The following is a 21,082-nucleotide window of genomic DNA, read 5'->3' as shown; positions in this document are numbered from 1 at the left end:
AAACTAGAAGGATTCTATTTCCTAATTATCTCCCACCACTAGATATCTTCTGTTATTTCCAAAATTAAGACAAAGAATTTATTTCAACTGCCTCCTTTTTCCATTCTTTAAATTCCTTCTTCCCAAATAAGCTTCTTCTCAAATAAACCAACTCTTACTATACATATATATATGTCAGTTCTGATACATATGTATAGACACATTAAAACTCCAGTATCTATAGCCTTTAACAACAGTGGTTCCCAAACAAAGCTTCACTTTGCAATAACTTGGGGAGTTTTTTAATTCTTGTGTTCCTTTGCAGCAACATGCATGCAGGTGGAAGCCATTATCCTAAGCAAACGAATTCAAGGAGAAAAAACCAAATACTGCAAGTTTTAATTTAGAAATGAGAGCTAAACATTGAGTATACGGGAACATACAGAAGGGAACAATAGACACCAGGGCCTACTTGATGGTGTAGAGCAGGAGGAGGGTGAGGATCAAAAAACTACCTATTGAGTACTGTGCTCACTACCTGGGTGATGAAATAATTTATACAACTAGCCCCAGAAACACACAAATTGCTCATGTAACAAACCTACACAGGTACCCCTGAACCTAAAATAAAAGTTGGAAGGAAAAAAACTAACATAAATAAAATTAATAAAATTTTTAAAACTAAATTAAATTATTTTGTCTGTCTTCTGCCCCATAACTTCTGATAAATTGTTCTGGGGTAAGGTCTGAGAAGTGGAATTTTTTAAAGCTTCCCAGATAGTTGTGATGTGCAGTCAAGTTTGAAAACCACTGTACTTGAGCATTCTGCATGCTGCCCCAGGGCCTACTAGGACAGTGATTGGATCACAGTTCTATAGATGAAGCTGCCAAACTGGCAACTGCAACTATTATTTCTTTGTTTCAGTAAAGAATATCAATACAGAACTTTACCCTCTCTCAACCTTTCTCTTAACTCCAATAAAAATCCAGACAGAGGTATTTAAGAAGAAAGGCTTTTCTATCAAAGTTCTTTCTCTTCTTGGACTTTTAAATTGTGGCTACCTAAATAGAGTATCTGGCAAGAGTAAGATTAAGCAGTAATTTGTTCCAAAGAAGAATCTTCTACCAAGGTAGGTATATAGAAATATAAATGTAAGAATTTTCACTTTGGAATTCTAGCTTTTGCTCATATTCTCAAGAATATCATCCTCATGGCTTTTAATGGAAATAGCCACATTACCTAAAAATCTCAGATGTGTTTAAAAAAAAAAAATCATTGTCTGTGGTAAAATTGCTTAAAATTCCTGAAAAAATGTCAAGAACATTCATATGGATTAGTTGCACAATTTACATCCAATTTCACAATCTATTGACTTTTTCCACTGCTGTATTTTATGGTCTCTAAAGTCAATCATGAGTAGAAGAGTCTTAAAAACGTATATAAGTTAGATTTGCATTTTTGTTGTTCTTGTTTGAGTTAGGTTTCTTATGTATTGTCAAACTGCTTTCTAATATGAAAACATCTAAGAAAAAAGCTATCTTAAGGGGGTAGACACACGCACATACAACTACAGGATCTGTCGACCTGTCTTACATCACTTTCAAGGCTAATGCCAATGACAGATACCACATAAACCCCAAGACAATCTGTCAGCCTATGTGCTTGAATTTTGCCTTCCCAGAACCTAGAGTGCCATGTGCTTCTTATATATTGTTGAAAATTATAAACAAATTAGGACAAAAACCTCTTTTTTCTAATTCACACACTGATAGACAATAATTGACTTTTGGAATAACTTGGAAAAAAGTCATATCAAAGTAATAATACTTCAGTAGAGTGATGTTAAAGGAAAAATACACATTACATGGTTTCTTTTGCTTCAGACAGATCTAATAACAGTAACACAATAATTGTATTAAGAAGTTATTTTTTACAATAGTCACGTCACGTTGACAATATTTAGGTCACAAATCTATAGAAATCTGTAAGCTTTGACTAATTTTAAGTAAACATACTAAAAGTATACCCTAATTAGTTATGTTCCAAAGTAGTCACCACTAAAGGCAACAAGGAATTTCCAAAAATACTTTAATTTTAAAATGTATTTTCAACAATTATCTGAAAATTATCTTTCATAAAATAAAGTACCACCATTTAAAAAAAAATCACAAACATGACAGTATTGCTGTGCATCTATGCTGCTTCCTCTCCCCAAAATATCACACACATCTTTAAAGGTTATGTTGGTCTTTCTTCATCATTTTACATAACAAGTGTTAAAATGTTTTAAAATTTTTTTTTCTGAAAAGCACTGTTGATCGATTTGGCTAACTGTGGATAATCTTTGGCCTGTTTGTAGGAGCAACTTTAAAGAATGAAATTAACTTTCCTCTTGGGCCTGTTGGCTCTTATTTCATGTTTCACAGTAAGTTCCCTCAATTCTAAATTTACTTGTTATATTTATTGTTAATCATGATTTCAAAGAAAGTTTTGATACCAAGAATTTTGTCCTGTATATAAAAATACAGTGTCAGGCTGTTGATCATTATGGACTTGCTCTTACTTTCCTTTTCCTTTCTCATTTATGACTAACCATCTAGTCAGCGGTTGCTAAGCATGAAGGGACAGTGGACTGCAGGAAGAGGACACAGGGCAGGTAGTATCTAGGAGAGCTAGCTCTTATCTAGAGACATCTCTTCCTTTTTATTTCTTTTTCAAAAGGACTACCATCAAATTGTCAGAAAAATATAATTTAAGCTTACTAAATGTTTAAAAGCTGTAGGGAATAAGAAAGTATACAGTTGGAGCTTCATGATAAATTTTCTAAAAAGACAACATGATATATCAATGCAAGGATTGCTGATTGTACAATAGTTTTTTATTGAAAACGTTTATAAAAACTAAAATCAGGAAGCCTTTCTGATGCCTGAAAATATATTCATTATGACTAAAATATTCCTTTAACTGACTGGAAATTAAAGTGCTACTCACTTGGGAAAAAAATAAAAACAGAAAAAGAAGTCATTCACTCAAGAAGCACTTACACTAATTCAAACTCTTGAAAATCATTTGTTAAAGCTCTATAGGAGATCCAAAAATATATAATGCAAAGTAACAAGTGATAAGTGCCATAGCCAAAAACATCATAGCATAATACGAATTTCAGAGTAAGATCAGTTTCCCTAGCATATATTGGGGTTAGGTGGGCTTGCGAGGAGAGAAAGAGCCCTATTTATCTCATTTCTTAGTAATTACTGATAATCCACTGTGTGTTGGGCCTAGTGGTGGTTGACACAGAAATACCAAAGTCGAATTCCAAATTGGGATCTTCATAGATTAGGTCTTCTTTTCATAATATAGTATCTACCTAAGAGAAACTAGTGAGCAAATAAATATCAATAGACCCTAGCAATGATACTGTCAGATAAAGTAGCGTTATTTTTCTGAAGCATTTTTTGATATTTAATGACATCTGTATTGTTCTGAAGCACATAGTGCTATGTAATAACATTTGTATAAAAAAATTATACTTCTGAGGTTGAAATAGAAGAGTATTATACTCCATGAGATACCTATATCAGAAACACCTGATCCACTTATTAAGAATGAACATTTCCAGACCTTATCCCAGACCTGAGAAAAAAAGAATAGCTGATCTTGGGGCCTGGAAACCTGCATTCTAGGATACTCTTACTCATGCTGAAATCTGAGACCCCTTGAGTAAATTTTCTTGAATTATGTTATAATTGCATGAAATATATAAGAGAGCTTTCAAGGTAAATTCAACTTAAATCAATCCATCATATGAAAAAACCTAAGTCAATAATTACAATTAATTATCAAATTTATTACTCTGGAATAAACCACTTTTTTTGGTAGAATTCCCCAAATATGACAAATATGACTTCTCTGCTAACATTAATAAACACTAATTCAGACTTTATACAATAGATTAGAAGGTAAAGGAAGATCCATGATCAAGTAAACTTGAGAAATTTGGGGAAATGAAATAGAGGTTGTTGACTAGAATACTTCTCAGAGACAATAATAGAGGAAATGCTGTCTTTGATTCTCTATCTACAACCTTCTGTTTCATACTGAGGATAGACAACTTCTGAGGAGTCCTACATAAAGCATCTATCTTGAGGATTCATATGAATTAATGGCATATTTTTATTCCAGAAGCCTGAATTGCAAGACAAATGTAACTTAAATTCTTTTCTACCTTGAAAGAGTATAGAATCCCATTTATATAAGAAGCAGAGGATTCCATGTCCTAAAAAAAAATGAGTTTAATACATAAATTTTCTCATGTTAGAATTAAATATTATTGGATATAAGAAAACAAGAACCACAAGACATAATTTTAATGTCACTCTAGCAAAAATTTCTTGCTGTATTCATTGTCTCATGAGAAGTTGGTAAATCTTAACAACATTCTTAAGCGTTAGTCTAAATAAAGAAACTTTATTGTACTTAGCATCTAGAACTTTCAATATATCAGAGATTATCTTTTATGAGACAGGGACTATCTAGGATTTAAATTAAAAATAACAGTTCATATTTGTATATTTACAATGTACTCTGGAGCACAGTTTTACCCCCAAACCTCACAAAAACCCAGGAACTATTTGGGATGCTCCTTTACATAGCACAGAGCTGAACATGAGACAAACCCTCAATAAGTATTAGGGGAATGACACAACAAGTGAATGGGCCTTTGTGTAGTTGACGCCAAGTAATAACAAATAGGTTTCAGAGTCTTACCTGTTCATTCATGCCATTGGATAGGCTATATGAAGTATGACACAGGGATGGATAATAGGCCAAGTGTAAGCTCAAAGGTAATGTATCTCATGATGGACAAGGACATCTGCCATGCTCACAAGATGAGTAACGACAGCATTTTTGCCAATACCTGCCATCCCTAGCTAGAGAAGCCTTTGTTTGCAGCACAATCTGTCCACTAAACTGCTGTCAGCTGTCAGTTGGTTAAGCTGTCAGTCTGGCAGTTTCTAATCCTTAAGAAGAGGAAATAGAAGTTTAAAAAAAGTAAAAAGTAAAATAAACTTAAAAACAGAACATAAATAAAATACTTTACAGAAAGGGCTATGATAAAATAATTACCAAAAGCAAAGCAAAACCTTTAGCCTGAACTAAACCAACGATAAGCAGATATCAAATAACCGAAGATAGCCAGTGGTTCTCCAAACTCTACAAACTCTAGAAACTCTATCAGGAACACAAATCATCTAGGGATTTTGTAGAACTGCAGACTCTGATCCAGTAGGTCTGCCTGAGCCCAATAAGTCTACATTTCTAACAAGCCCCCAGGTGATACTGGTGCTGATCTGCTGGTCAGCAAATAACATTTTGAGTAACAAGGCCCTGGTCAACTGAGAAATCAAACAGAGAAAGGCTGAGGACTTCTTACGGGTTTGTATAAATGCTCAAATGTTGTCACGGGAAAGCCTTACGCTACTTGCCATGTGCAAGGAAGGAAATGGCATTCTGAAATCAAGTAAGAGAAATTTCTGCTTATCACCAAATATGGGGAATTCATTCAACCCAAAATACTTATTGAGGACTTATTATTTACCAGGCACTATTCTAGATGTTGGGTAAACAGCAGTGAACAAAACAGACAAAAAGTTTCTAACCTCGTGGAGCTTATATTCTACTTGGGGAAGACAAGCCATAAACAAAATAACTGACTATGTAATGCAGAAAATTTGGGAAGAAGGAATTTTAGGAGGAGGTAGAACAAGGATGTGATTTTAGATAGAGTAGCCCAGTGGAAAATGGCATTTGATTAAAGACCTGAAGGGGGTGAAAAAGCCAACCATGCAAGCAGAGGAAACAGGGAGTTCCAAAGTCTGGAGTAGGGTACACTTGCCTAGTGTGAAGAATAAGGAGGCTAGCATGGCTGGTAGAGAGTGAGATGGGAAGAGAGGAGCAGGAGGTGATACTAGAGAGTTAGAGGAGGGTGAGGCTGCATCAGGTCTCATGGGCTTTTGCAGAGCCTTAGTTTTACTCTGAGTGACATGCAAAACTTTAGTACATGAAGTCAGTACAAAACCTCAGAAAGATGCCATCTCTTCCCACACACTCTTGCTTTCCATCATCCATAATGATTTGGAGAAAAAAATGAAACTTCTAAAATATCTGAATGACATCCATAAATATTTACTTAAAGTCACCTACAGCGTAAGAAGGATACAAACACTGATAAACATGACCTCTAACTTCAAGGGGTATATGACTGTCAGAGGATACAAGACAGATTGGTAATAATAGCCAGAGCAGGAGTTGACAAACTTTTCTGAAAAGGGCCAGATAACAAATATTGTAGGCTTCTGTGGGCCTGTAATAAGTGGTCAACTTGGCTGAGGTAGCTTGAAAGCAGCTATAATAAACGAATGGGCATGTTTATGTTCCAGTAAAACTTTATTTACCAAAACAGGCAAACTACATTTGGCCCACAGCCTTAGTTTGCTAACTCCCAGTCTACAGGGACAGTGAACAAGGCAATATGGCATGTAAAAGCCTGATATTTCATTTACAAAATAATCATAAAATTAACCCAACATTATTCATGAGTTTGCAAAAAATATTTATGTTTCATTGAAACATGTTTGCATGTTTGTGTGCATGCAAAATACTATGCTAAATTATTTGTCATTTTAATTATTTTTTCTAAAGAACATCATGTGGTAGATACTGTTACTTTCTCTCTTTTAAAGATAAGAAAAGTAACAGAGAGGTTACATAACTTACCCAAATTTACATAACTTGTGAATGGAGAAACAAAATTTTAACTTGCCTTGATCTATTTGCCTATCTTCTGCCTTTTCTTCTATTACCTGGGATAAACTAAAATCAACCCAATATATTCTAAGACCAACCCCTCAACTTATACACTAGATCCCATCCCCTCCCCTAAGCAAGGAGATTCCTGCAATTATCCTGCAATTACCTATTCTAAATCTAAATATCAGCAATTTTTCCTTCTCTCTATTGATTGTTCCTACTAGCACATAAATATGAGGTAATATCACTTATATGTTTGTTTTCATACTCCACTGATCTTATGGCTCCCATCATGGTCCATTTGAAAAAGTTGCCTCTGCACATCTTCACTTCTTTTCCTGTTCTGTCTTAAGCCTACTCCAAGCAGACTTTGCCCACATCATTTGGATGAAACCACATTTGTCAAATTGTACTCAAAATGGCCAGGCGTAAGGGTCAGCTTTCAGTCCCCACGATAATTATGTCTAAATTGTATTTGACATGATCAGTCTCCTACTTAAAGAGTTTTTTCTTTTTCCTCAACTCCACTCTCCTGATTTTTCTCCTACTTCAATGACGACTCCTTGTTGGTCTCCTTCTCCAGACACATCTCCTCTTCCTGATCTCTAAATGTCAGAGTCTCCCAGGACACCATCCTCTTACCCTTTCTCCATCTATGAGCACAAATCCAGTTGCTCAAGCCAAAAAAAACTTGAAATCATCCTTGACTCTATCACCTCCCAGATCCACTCCTTTAGCAAATAGATCCACTCTGCCTTCAAAACATCATCTAAATCTTACCCTTTCTCAGCACCCTCCTGCTACCATTCTGGGCCAAGCCATCATCACTTCCTACCTGGAGCAACAATAATTGATCTCTCTGCTTTCACTATTGTCCCTGCAGTTTATTCTCCACACAACAACCAGAAAGGTGTTTTTCCATAGTAAATATTGTCATATCATTCCTTTGTTCAAAAGCTTCTAATGGTTTTCCATAAGACTTAGAAGGCGGGGATACAAAGTCCTTACCCCTACCTACAAGACCCTGCTTTGACCTCCCCGCACCTTAACTCCAATATATCTATGTAACAAAATTGCATTTATGCTCTTTAAATGTTTTACAAATAAATAATAATAAATTTAAAAATATCTGCCCTCATGGAACTCACACATTAAATCATTTTTGATTATTTTAAATCATCAAATGTTAAAACTACAGAGAGAATATAATCAAATTTAAATATAGGTGGGCTGCATAATAATAATACTAAAGCTACCACTTATGGAGTGTTTAATATATGCCAAGAAGTATATTACAAAAGTACGCTGTTTAATCTCTCCAGAAATCCAGTGTGACAATTATTATTATTATCCTCTCTTAACAAATAAGGAAAATGAAACTCAAAATAGCCAGTTCTGTATTCTGTTTCAAATAAGCTTATCATTTGTGAAGGTAATCGCCCCAAAGGTAGACTCCTTAAGAAGGCATTTTCATCATTTGTCTAGGGTTATAACGTTCACCACCATTGGCCACTGGACGAGGGAAACTAGCTAGTGAAAAATTGTATTAAGAGAATAGGAAAAGATAAAAATAATAAGAATGGAGGTCAGGGGTCAGCTATTTGCTGTAAGGTGTAATTTTTCACATGATTTCTCCCCACCTCTGCTTAGGGTCCAGAGAGCATCTCATTGAAGCTCACTTTGAACTTAATTTCCATGACACTGTACCATCTGGGTTTCCTCCTGTCTCTGATTTTCCTTCACTGGCTGCTCACCTTTCTCTTATTGATATCCAAGTTTCTGTCTTCAGCCATTTCTTCTTCATTACTTTCTTACTTATTACTTCATTACTTACTTATTATTACTTCATTACTTTCTTACAGAACATTACTTTCTTACTTATTGCTTTGACCCAACAGTGCTTTCCAAATCTATTTCTCCAGTTCTGAGATTTCAATATGCATCTACAAACTTCCATGACTTTTCAAACTCAAAAGGATTAAAACTTAATTAATTTCTTTCCTCTTGACACCTACATCTTCATTAATGTTAGCAGCCATGACTTAAGATCTCAATTTCATTTGAGTCCACATTCATTTATTCAAAAACATTTACTAAGAACTTGGCCAGACATGGTGGCTCACACCTGTAATCCCCACACTTTGGGAGGCCAAGGCAGGTGGATTGCTTAAGCTCAGGAGTTCGAGACTAGCCTGGGCAACATAGCAAGACCCCATATCCACAAAAAATACAAAAAAAAATAGCCAGGTATGGTGGTGCACTCCTGTGGTCATAGCTACTTGCGAGGCTGAGGTGGGAGGATTACCTGAGCCTGGGGGACAGAGGTTGAAGTGAGCTGAGATCACACCACTGCACGCCAGCCTGGGTAGCAGAGCATGACTCAGTTTAAAAAAAAAATGTACTGAGAACCTCCAACGTGCCAGAAACTGGAGATAGAATGATAAACAATACAAAGACATTGTTTGAAGAAGTTAATAATTACTACACTATATAATATTAATAAGTGACTATAAGTATTATAATAGAAGTGCTAAAGCAACAAAAAGAATAAAGATACCTAACTTACCTCAAATTCCTCATAACTTTTATTATTCACAAAGATGCCAGGCACTAAGATACTAAAGACACAAAGCTAAAGAAGATACAACTTATTCCTTCAACAGCAGTAAAATAGCACATGGCCTAAAAGTGGAGAAAAATATCAAAACAAACAATTACTATCACTGTGAAAAAAAGTGATTGCTTCTGTCTCCAATAAAAGATTTACAAAAGTAAAATTTTGGCCGATTTTATATTGTATAAAGATATTTTCTGTACAATTCTTTTAATTATCATATCAAATTATTGGGGGAGGGGAGTGAAGCCACTTAAACATTTTGAAGGAAGAGCTTGCCAGGTGAATGGAAATTAGGGCAGGAGTGAAAAATTCTCAGCTAGAGAACTGCTTTTATGAAGGCACAGGGACTACCAGAAAGAGCTCGTTATGTTGAAAGAATTAGTACTAGTTCTAAATGGCCAGAGTGAGGATAAAGAAGTGGCAAAAGATGAGATTGGATGGCGGTATAGGCTTTTGTTTGGTTGCAAAGAACAGGGTTCCACTCACAATATTTATTCTTGCATTTTTAGGGCTGCCTTAGTTTGCTGCGCCAGTTCTAATTTATATTTATTCTTGCACTGACTTCCTTTTTCCTTAAAGGAAGGAAACATGCCTGGCCAGGTTCTCAATAAATGTTTTCTTCCTTCCTTAAATAAGAAAGTCAATGCAAGAATAAATATAAAGTAGAACTGGCACCGCAAAAGCAGGCAGCCCTAAAAACTGGTCTTTGCTTCTCATGGCAACCCTGCTTCTCTCTGTACTGTTCCCTCCCTGAGATGTGCTCTCTTTACTCACAGTCCCTATGTCCTTATAGCTTAGTTTGCACGTGGCCCTTATTAATGCTCCAGCCTCTGTCTGGCTCCTCTCATCTCACAATATTCACATTTTAGTTCCTACTTCTAAGTAGGATATCTCAATATTTCCTATTTCAAGTTACAAAGAGAAAGAGAATTTTATTAATGTGGCTTATTTTTCTTCTTCTGGCCATAAGGCCTAAGATCCTGGATAGCCAGTGGTTTGGAAGTCCATGGAACAATAGCCCAGAAATAACCCAAATAAATGTGTTTATGTTTATGTTACAAGAATAAAAGGTGATGACTAAGACAGGACAGTCCCTGGAAAGGGAGAAAATGTAGACATAAAGTACACAGAGGAATTGATCATGTGACCAAGACATCACTATGGCTCCCTCTGAAATGACTTGGAATTTTTGAGTTGTCACTGATCTTTGTAAGAGATTCAGTTAAGTTGTATGATGGGGACAGTAACCAGATAAAAGGGAAATTGAGAAGTGGAAACAGAAAATCTAAACCAGCCTTCCTTACTGTCTGGCTAGGAATGGAGAGAGATAAGCTAATAAAGAAAGCTTCAAGGGTACCCTAGGTTAAGAATAAGATTCTTTAATACATGAGATATCAATCAATATTATAGACTGGAAGAATACAGCCAGGGATTAGAAAGAGATTTATTTTACAAAAATAAAAGAGAAGAAAGACCCTAGGGACAGAGAAGATGTAGATATAAAACACAGGTGAAGAGACTGGTCTTAAACAGGAAGAGAGAACAGCAAGATATTTATGAGCTTTATAGGCATAGGGCAGGAAAGTGAAGAAGTTCTCACGTATCATGGCCTAAATTATGTGAATTAGAAGGCAAGATCATCTTCTGATGGGTGTAGAGGGGAGCAAGAAAAGTAGAAGTGAGGTATAGATGCTGAGAAGATAGCCTTTTGGGGAAAATGGGAGGAAATGATTTAGCAGTGCTGATGCACCAGACAAACACAGACACTATAGTTCTCTAGTGTTGCTACCATTAGAGATTGTGGCATTCTCCAGCAATGTTCATCACCACGGAAGTAGAACTAGGGAAGGTAGTTTGCATAGAGTTGATCCAAAAGTTTGATGTTCCTGAAGGCAATATGGCAGAGACACAGGAAGGGGTTGAATGTTGTAGGGGAATGATTAGAGTCCTGCACCTTCCTAAAGCTTTGTTTCAGGCAAACTGGTCTTCTGATGGTCGCTAGAATAGAACCTATATTTTCTTGACCTTGTTCATTTGTTTATGATATTATCCTAATTTGGCTTCTTCTTCCTCATTTCTACCCTGTTATTTTATCCTCATTTCAAATGTCATCTTCTCTACATGGCAATTAGTCCTCTCTCTTTGATAAAAACTAAAATTTTCGTCTAAATTACTAAAATTGTTACAATATTTATCAATTATTTCTTGAATTGCTACCATCTACAAGCCATGCTTGTTATTAATAGAGTACAAAATCACTCAAAATTATACTGAGCCCTTACTCTACCTTACTATGTCTAAGCACTTTACATAGATTATGTATAATCCTATCTACCACTATAAGTTGTAAGAACTATTTCTAGAACCAGTTGAGGAGTGAGCAAACAGGCAGAGATAACCATAAGCAAGTCACCCAGCTAGCATTTAACAATGGTAGCACTGGCTCTAGGAGGCTGTAGCAATCAGACTCCACTGTCTAAATTTTAACCAACATACTATACTAGCTCCATAGGCTTTTTGTTGTATTGCCCTGTATTGTCATTGGAGGGTTATATCTTCCACTGATTTCAGACTCACATAAGCAGAGTCTTAAATCTGTTTCTCTTTGTCCCTAGAAAGAAGTGTTGCATGTAATAGTTATACAATTAATGGTTCAGAGTCTGGAATCTCACTGAACTCTTAGAATGAAGTAAGAAAGAATTTTCCCAGATAGTCAACCTGGGTATTTACCTCCACTTGAAACTACATTCAAAGGTGGTCTTTTCTTATACATAATCAAGGTGATTTGGTCCCTCCCTAAAACCTACAGGTCAGATAGCAAGGTTACCACTTTTTTTGTTTTTTCTCATTTAATACTATTCTACTTTTCTTTGATTGCCCAGACATCCAGAATAAACAGGAAATTTTCTATTCCTTATTTTTTCTAAGTTATTTTCTCAGTGAAATATATGACTTATGGCTTAGTATATCCTAATGTTTACATAGCACACATACTAATACATAGTATATCCTAATGTTTGAACTTTAAATGGTCAAATTTAGAAATTTTGTTTTTTACCTTTGTTTTTATCTCCACAGCCCAGTGAGAGTCAAAGATTCTCCAGAAGACCATATCTACCTGGCCAGCTGCCACCACCTCCACCCTACAGGCCAAGATGGGTTCCACCAAGTCCCCCACCTCCCTATGGCTCAAGACTTAATTCACCACTTTCTCTTCTCTTTGTCCCAGGGCGAGTTCCACCATCTTCTCTCTCTCGATTTAGCCAAGCAGTCATTCTATCTCAACTCTTTCCATTGGAATCTATTAGACAACCTCGACTCTTTCCGGGTTATCCAAACCTGCATTTCCCTCTAAGACCTTACTATGTAGGACCTATTAGGATATTAAAACCCCCATTTCCTCCTACTCCTTTTTTTCTTGCTATTTACCTTCCTATCTCTAATCCTGAGCCCCAAATAAATATCACCACCGCAGATACAACAATCACCACAAATCCCCCTACCACTGCAACAGCAACCACCAGCACTTCCACAAAACCCACAATGACGGTCAGCTCCTCAACAGTACCTATCTCTTCAACACCAGAGCCTGCCACCTCCATATCAGCAGCAACCCCCGCAGCATCTACTGAAAATACTACTCAAATTCTCACCAACCCTCCTCACACAGTATTGCTCAATGCCACTGTCCAAGTTACGACTTCCAATCAAACTATATTAAGCAGCCCAGCCTTTAAAAGTTTTTGGCAAAAACTCTCTGCCATTTTTGGTTGAACATGCAATAAATGATATTTTCCAAACTGCTCTGATATCTTAGAAGAAACAAACTGCAATGATTTTGATGGAACCAACCCTGATCTAACCAGCACACCAAATAAATAAAGTATTTGAGCAGTAATATGCACCTATTGCTATCATTATATCTACCACTCTATCCTATATTTTACCATCTACCAACAGTTGATGAGACAGGTTCCCAGAAGGAAACAGAGACCCCTTATGGGAAAAAAATTAATAAAGCATGTATTTAAAGAGAGTGGACAGGATTTAAAAAAAAAATACAGGGCTGAGACATTCAGGGTCTCCCAGTAGAGCTGGTCATGGGCCTATGTTTGATGAAGCAAAGGGAACAAATAAGGAGCCCAGAGCCTGAAGAAGAGTTGGGACAATGAAGGAAAGGCCATCCAATAAGACCCATTGTGCAAAGATGTGACTGCTGCCAGGTGTGACTACTGCTCCTCATTAGCAGTCCACTCTTCTCTGCCTAGTTCTCAATCCTGGGAGGATAACCATACAAACTCTTACATGTGGGTTTTCTTACCTGGGGGTTCTGGTTGGGTTCTGCTGATGAAATAGGTGGAAGGGAGAGGTACAAATCTTTTATATTTGGTATAAAAGATAAAATATGGTCTAACTGTATAGGTCCCTTGCCATGAATGGAGCTAAGCTAAGCTCCTAATAGTTACACAATTAATAGTCTCCTAATAGTTACATGATTAATGGTTCAGAGCCTGGAATCTCACTGAATTCTTAGAATGGAGTCAGAAAGAATTTTCCTAGATAATCCCACTGGAGTGTTTACTTCTACTTGAAACTACTTCCAAAGATGTGACTACTGACAGGTGTGACTACTACTCCTCATTAGCAGTCCACTCTTCTCTGCCTAGTTCTTAGTTCTCTGATTTCTTAGAAGCTAAGCTCCATTCATGGCAAGGAACCTATATGGCTGTACCATTTTTTATCTTTTATACCAAATAGTACCCCTACCTCTCTCTTCCACCTATTTCATCAGCACAACCCAACAAAAATCTCACAGGTAAGGAAACCCACGTGTAAGAGTTTGTATGATCATCCTCCCAGGATTGAGAATGAGGCAGAGAAAGGCAGACTGCTAATGAGGATTTATCAGCACATAGGCTAACACCGCAAGTAGCCTCACTCAGCATCTTGAGGCCAAACAAGCAGTCAAGGAAAAATATGAGGGTTCCTGACTTCCCACATAGAAAGGGCAGAGACAGCAGAAAAATATGAGATCAGTTTTTTATTGCCTTTACCCAGGAAATTCACATATATATAAGGTCAACCAGGTAACAAAAATGTAAGCAAATAATAATATAAACTAAGAGAAAAGAAAGAAAATAATTAAAATATCAACTTAAATTGATCTAGTGGAAACAGACACATAGACCAATGGAACAGAATAGAGAACCCAGAAATAAAGCCATATACCTGCAACCATCTGAGCTTGGACAAAGTCAACAAAAGCAAGCAATGAGGAAAGGAGCCCTTAATCAATAAATTATGCTGGGATAAATGGCTAGCCATGTGAAGAAGAATGAAACTGAACCCCTACGTTTCATTTGAATCCTACACACAATCATAAACTACCCTATAACAAACGACACTTACATTTTATTGACCAGACCCCATCTCTACAAAAAAAAAAAAAAAAAAAAAAAAAAAAGGCCGGGCGCGGTGGGCTCACGCCTGTAATCCCAGCAATTTGGGAGGCCAAGGCGGGCAGATCACGCGGTCAGGAGATCGAGATCATCCTGGCTAACATGGTGAAACCCTGTCTCTACTAAAAATACAAAAAACTAGCCGGGCGCGGTGGCGGGCGCCTGTAGTCCCAGCTACTCGGGAGGCTGAGGCGGGAGGCTGAGGCAGGAGAATGGCGCGAACCCGGGAGGCGGAGCTTGCAGTGAGCCGAGATCGCGCCACTGCACTCCAGCCTGGGCGACAGAGCGAGACTCCGTCTCAAAAAAAAAAGGAAGAAAAGAAAAGAGCTGGTTTGGTGACACACACCTGTGGTCCTAACTCCTGGTTAGGTGGCTGAGGTGGGAGGATCCCTTGAGGCCAGGATTTCCAGGCTGTAGTGAGCTATGATTGCACCACTGCACGCCAGCCTAGGTAACATAGCAAGACTCTGTCCCCATCCCAACCCTCAACAACAACAACAAATAGACTGCTAGCAATAGCAATCTACAAGCTCAAGAGGTCACTTAGACTTATACCTGTTTTTCTTGGCTTGTATAACATGTTATAGAACTGAATTTGAAGATATTTGGGCCTATATTATTCATTTTCCAAACATTATGTACTCTCTGTTCTTCTACCTGCCTTCTCACTTATTTACTTTACCTAGGCTTAAGATTCCTAGACTCTTTAGAGAAAGCAAAATGTTACTATGCTTAAAAATATGTAAATAAGCTGAAGGCTATATGTTCTGGATAATAATGCATATAAAATGGTTACTTAGGTAAGAATGCATCATCCCTGTTTCCAACTTGTTTGATAGAACAAGAAGTAAAATAAATATTTTACATATAGGAAGTAAACTATATGCTATCTCCATTCACGAATATTCAGAACTAAGATGTAAAGGAATATTGATATTAGCATCTTGACCCTAGAAATTTGCTTAAAGTGCCTGTGAACAGTTTCATTCTGAAGGAAATTATTATATTTATATAATTCTAAAACTTGACAACAAATTTCAATAAAATAATAAAAGATACTAATTGCTCTCCTAAGTTGATCAAAAGGCTGAAAGTTGACATTCAATCTTCTCTCAGAGTCCAAGCATATTTTCATTCCCTGGGTATTTTTATTTATGAAGATACATTTGCTAAAGTTTATTATATTTCAAAACATAGTCACACACTAATGTAATATGATTAAGCGAGTGCATGTGAAATTATCTTAACTGTGACAAGAAACTATAGCTCTAAAAGCTATGATGAGTATTGATCTGAAATGACATTATTTTATTAAACATTCAGAACCTTGCATAAAACTACACATTTTTTTGCAATATTGGATTTAATACAGGAACACTTTTAAAAGACTGAATTTGAAACCAAATATATAAATGACTGCAGATACATATGTATACATATGTATATATGTATATATATACATATACACGTGTATATATGTATATACATACACGTATATATGTGTATATATGTATATATATACATACCTCCACTGAAGTCTCAAATCCCTCAATATCATCCATGAAGGCTGAAGTCAATTTCTTTCAAACTCCTGTTAAATATTGATATTTGGACTCCTCTTAAGAATCACAAATATTTTTCCATTCCTCTGTTCCATCATGGAAATCACTATCTATGGCAGCTATAGTCTTACGAAATGTATTTCCTTTTTTTTTTTTTTTTTGAGACAGAGTCTCGCTCTGTCACCCAGGCTGGAGTGCAGCGGCGAGATCTCGGCTCACTGCAAGCTCCGCCTCCTGGGTTCACGCCATTCTCCTGCCTCAGACTCCGGAGTAGCTGGGACTACAGGCGCCTGCCACTGCGCCCAGCTAATTTTTTTTTTTTTTTTTTTTGTATTTTTAGTAGAGACGGGGTTTCACCGTGTTAGCCAGGATGGTCTCGATCTCCTGACCTCGTGATCCGCCCGCCTCAGCCTCCCAAAGTGCTGGGATTACAGGCATGAGCCACTGCGCCCGGCCATGTATTTCCATAGTAATAAGACTTGAAAGTCAAAATTACTCCTTGATCCATGGGCTGCAGAACGGATGTTGTGTTAGCAGTCATGCAAACAACATTTGTCTCCCTGTACATCTCTATGACAGCTCCTGGGTGACTTCATGCATTGTCAATAAGCAGTAATATTCTGAAAGGAATCTTTTTTCTGAGCAGTATGTATCAACAGTGGACTTAAAATAGTAAACCATGCTGTAAACAGACGTGCTATAATCCAGGCTTTCTTGCTGCATTTATAGAGCACAGGAAGGGTAGATTTACTGTCACTCTTAAGAGTCCTAGGATTTTAGGAATGGCAAATGAGCATTGGCTTTAACTTAAAGTCACTAGCTACACTGGACTCTAACAAGGGAGTCAACCAGTCCTTTGAAGCCAGGCATTGACTTCTCAGCTATGAAAGTATCTTCTTTAGATAGCATCTTCTTTCAATACACTGCTGTTTTGTCTACGTGGAAAATCTGTTGATTATACCTTAGCTAGATTTTCTTAGCCAGATAAGAAATTATCTTACCTAAATTTTCTGGATAACTTGCTGCAGCTGCTACATCAGCACTCGCTGTTTTACCTTGCACTTCTATGTTATAGACGTGGTTTCTTTCCTTAAACCTCATGAACCAATCTCTGCTAGCTTTCAACTTTTCTTCTATAGCTTCTTCACCTCTCTCCATCTTCATAGAACTGAAGAGAGTTAGGACTTTGCTCTGGATTAGGCTTTGGCTTAAGAAAATGTGTCTGATTGTATTTTCTATCCAGACCACTCAAACTTTCACTATATCAGTAATAAGGTAGTTTCACTTTCTTATCATTTGTGTGTTCACTGGAGTAGCACTTTTAATTTTCTTCAAAATCTCTTCCTTTTCATTTACAACTTGAATGTTTGGCTCAAGAGGCCAACCTTTCAGCCTATCTCAGCTTTCGACATCCATTTACTAAGTTTAATCATTTCTAGTTCTTGATTTTTTTTTTTTTTTTTAGACGGAGTCTTGCTCTGTCTCCTAGGCTGGAGTGCAGTGGTGCGATCTCGGCTCACTGCAACCTCTGCCTCCCAGGTTCAAGTGATTCTCCTGCCTCAGCCTCCTGAGTAGCTGGGACTACTGGCGCCCACCACCATGCCCAGCTAATTTTTGTATCTTTAGTAGAGACAGGGTTTCACCATGTTGGCCAGGTTGGTCTTGAACTCCTGACCTTGTGATCCACCCACCTCAGCCTCCCAAAGTGTTGGGATTACAGGCGTGAGCCACCACACCCAGCCTCTAGCTCTTGATTTAAAGTGAGAGATGTGTAACTCTTTCTTTTATGTGAACACATAGAAGCCATTGTAGGGTTATTAATTGGCATAATTTTAAATTATTGTTTCTTAGGGAATAGGGTAGCCAAAGTGTAGGGAGAAAGATGAGTGAAAGGCTGGTAACAGTCAGAACACACAGAACATTTATCAATTAAGTTGGTGTCTAATATGAGTGCAGTTTGTGGCAATTAAAAGCAATTACAATAGTAACATCAGTGAGCACTGATTACAGATCACCATAACGGATATAATAATAATGAAAAAGTTTGAAATATTGTGAGAATTACCAAAATGTGGCATAGAAACATGAGATGAGTATGTGCTGTTGGAAAAATGGTGCCTATGGACTTGCTCAACACAGGGTTGCCACAAACCTTTAACTTGTGAAAAATGCAATATCTGCAAAGCACACAAAAGAGTGGCACAATAAAATGAGGTACTTCTGTACTCTTCATTTCACTGTTGCAAGCATGTAGGCATCCTTTTTTTATTTTTTTCCAAGACGGAGTCTTGCTCTGTCACCCAGGCTGGAGTGCAGTGGTGCGATCTCGGCTCACTGCAACTTCTGCCTCCCAGGTTCAAGCAATTCTCCTTCCTCAGCCTCCCAAGTAGCTGGGATTACAGGTGCACACCACCATGCCCAGCAAATTTCTGTATTTTTAGTAGAGACGGGGTTTCACCATGTTGGCCAGGCTGGTCTCAAACTCCTGACCTCATGATCCACCCACCTTGGCCTTTGTTTCAAATAATTTGTATAAGAAAATGGTCTAAATCAGCTGAACTCTCTCCTACCCAACAATCTGCCTTAAACAGCAAATTTCTAGACATCCAAAAATGATAGTCTCACTTAAAAAAATTCTGTAAGTGGAGGTAATGAGACTCCGAAGGGGAACAGATAAATTAAGTAATATATCGGAAACCACAAAGAGAGTAAATGGCAGAGTTGAAGTTCAGACACAGCTAGTTTGTTTCTGGGGACCAATCTCTAAGAGAACAGGACACTAGGGTCATCTAGCTATATGATTTCTCTATACATGAGTTCAGGAATTGCAATGTGCTCATTAACATTTCTCACATAGTGAAATATTAAATAAGAATGGTTATACATCAGTGAGAACACATGGACACAGGAAGGGGAACCACATACACTGGAGCCTGTCAGGGGAGTGGGGTGGGGAGGGAGAGCATTAGGAAGAATAGCTAATGCATGCTGGGCTTAATACCTAGGTGATGGGTTGATAGGTGCAGCAAACCACCATGGCACACATTTACCTATGTAACAAACCTGCACATCCTGCACATGTACATCAGAACTAAAAAGAAAAATTAGAAAAGAAAAAAAGAATGGTTATACATGTCTAATGAATTTCCCCTTTCTTTCTAAAATCTAGCAAGTCACAAAGCAAGCACAGATGAAAGGTACTTTTCTCTGTCTGAGTAGCAGCTCCTGTATCAGCATTCCCCTTCATCAGTTCAAACTCATAGGATTCCATTTAATCCAAATCCATCCACAAAAAAAAAAAAAAATTTAGAGTATTCTCTACCTATTTAAAACCTCTTGCTTTAAAAAGAAACAAAAAAGACAAAATCTGGTCAAATTTACCCTATGCAAGAAAGTGTTCACAAACCTCAACATCACATGACTTTGTAAGATAAATCAAGTTATAATACTTCCAAATCTTGGCCAACTAAACCTGCTAAAAATTTAGGAATTAGATATAACTCTTAGCCCAGAAACAATATTCTTTAAGACCCAATTTGATCCCAAATTCCTTCTTCTGGTAAAAGAATTGGTCAACAAAATTAAATTATAAGCATTGGGTCCACAGAAAACATCAGGCCAATCAAAAGTTCATATAATTACAACCAGAAAGTAAATAATCCAACCAAATAAAATCACAAATTTCACAGCAAGCTAATCAAAGAAAAAAAATTTAAATAATACTGAGTCAAGAAAGCCTATCCATCCAAAATCTCTGCCTAAAATGTACAGACAAATGAGAATTAAATAGGCAATCTATCAACCCTGGATCTGGACAACTAATTTTCTAACAAAAATTCCCCTACACAACAAAGAAGCTACCAAATCAAAACTTATACAAACACAACAGCTAAGAAAAAATCTACCCCTTATCCAGTCCAAATAGCCACAATGATGCAAAAAAAAAAAATTTAACCCCCACTTTAGAACCAATATTTAACAGAGCTCCAAACAACACCTATTACGCTCAGCTTTAACTAGTAAGAGAAATGGTCTATGCCAAACTATGACACAAGACCTTCAGAAAATACCTGTATAATCAAAATTTCACAAAAATATGATCAAGAAGCAATGAATCAGTGAAATAAAAATTCCCTTAGAAAAGCAAACTAACCAGAGAAAATACTACTTTAACACAACTGAATCAAAACAAGCTAGTTCTCAAATGCAGAGACAAAGACAAAAATACAGAAGAAATCTAAACAGCATAAACAGCCATTGAGTGAGCAGAGACCTATCCTATGTAAGAGGAGGCATCAACAACCTCATCAAAAACTTCTTGGTTAAAAAAAAATCTCCAGCACAGCCAAGGAGTAGGCAATACCAAAATTCTAAGGACTCAGTAACATACAAGAGATCTAGTGTGAGCAAATACCATCCAAGCAAAACTGGTAAAAAGTTGCCAAAGAAATCTAAAACTACTTCTAGGAAAAGTATTCAACAAAACTGCTAATAATCTAAACTACATTCAACTTCCATTGGTAAAAGAAATGGACCAACCCAAATCAAGCCAAAAGTACTAGGTCTTAGAAAACTTCTGGCCAAATAAAACCTCTTTTTTTATTACTATTATTATTATACTTTAAGTTTTAGGGTACATGTGCACAATGTGCAG

At 37.0% G+C, this 21,082-nt stretch overlaps 1 protein-coding gene across 2 annotated transcripts; it reads left to right on the top strand.

Annotated features, from left to right (window-relative positions):
* Positions 1-1,008: 1,008 nt before the first annotated feature.
* OPRPN (opiorphin prepropeptide) lies at positions 1,009-13,305 on the top strand. Of its 2 annotated transcripts, XM_016951615.2 has the most exons (4): positions 1,009-1,109; positions 2,340-2,405; positions 2,581-2,636; positions 12,486-13,305. In XM_016951615.2, exons 2-4 carry the CDS (start codon positions 2,355-2,357, stop codon positions 12,760-12,762), a joined length of 384 nt encoding a protein of 127 aa, XP_016807104.1. In that variant the 5' UTR covers positions 1,009-1,109; positions 2,340-2,354; the 3' UTR covers positions 12,763-13,305. The 2 variants fall into 2 exon arrangements, with proteins under 2 accessions (XP_016807104.1, XP_001160721.1); XM_001160721.3 differs by lacking the exon at positions 2,581-2,636.
* Positions 13,306-21,082: the final 7,777 nt, after the last annotated feature.

The sequence above is a fragment of the Pan troglodytes genome, chromosome 3, assembly GCF_028858775.2.
Source record: "Pan troglodytes isolate AG18354 chromosome 3, NHGRI_mPanTro3-v2.0_pri, whole genome shotgun sequence".
Classification (NCBI taxonomy): Eukaryota; Metazoa; Chordata; class Mammalia; order Primates; family Hominidae; genus Pan; species Pan troglodytes.
This window is presented reverse-complemented; position numbering and strand designations above follow the sequence as displayed.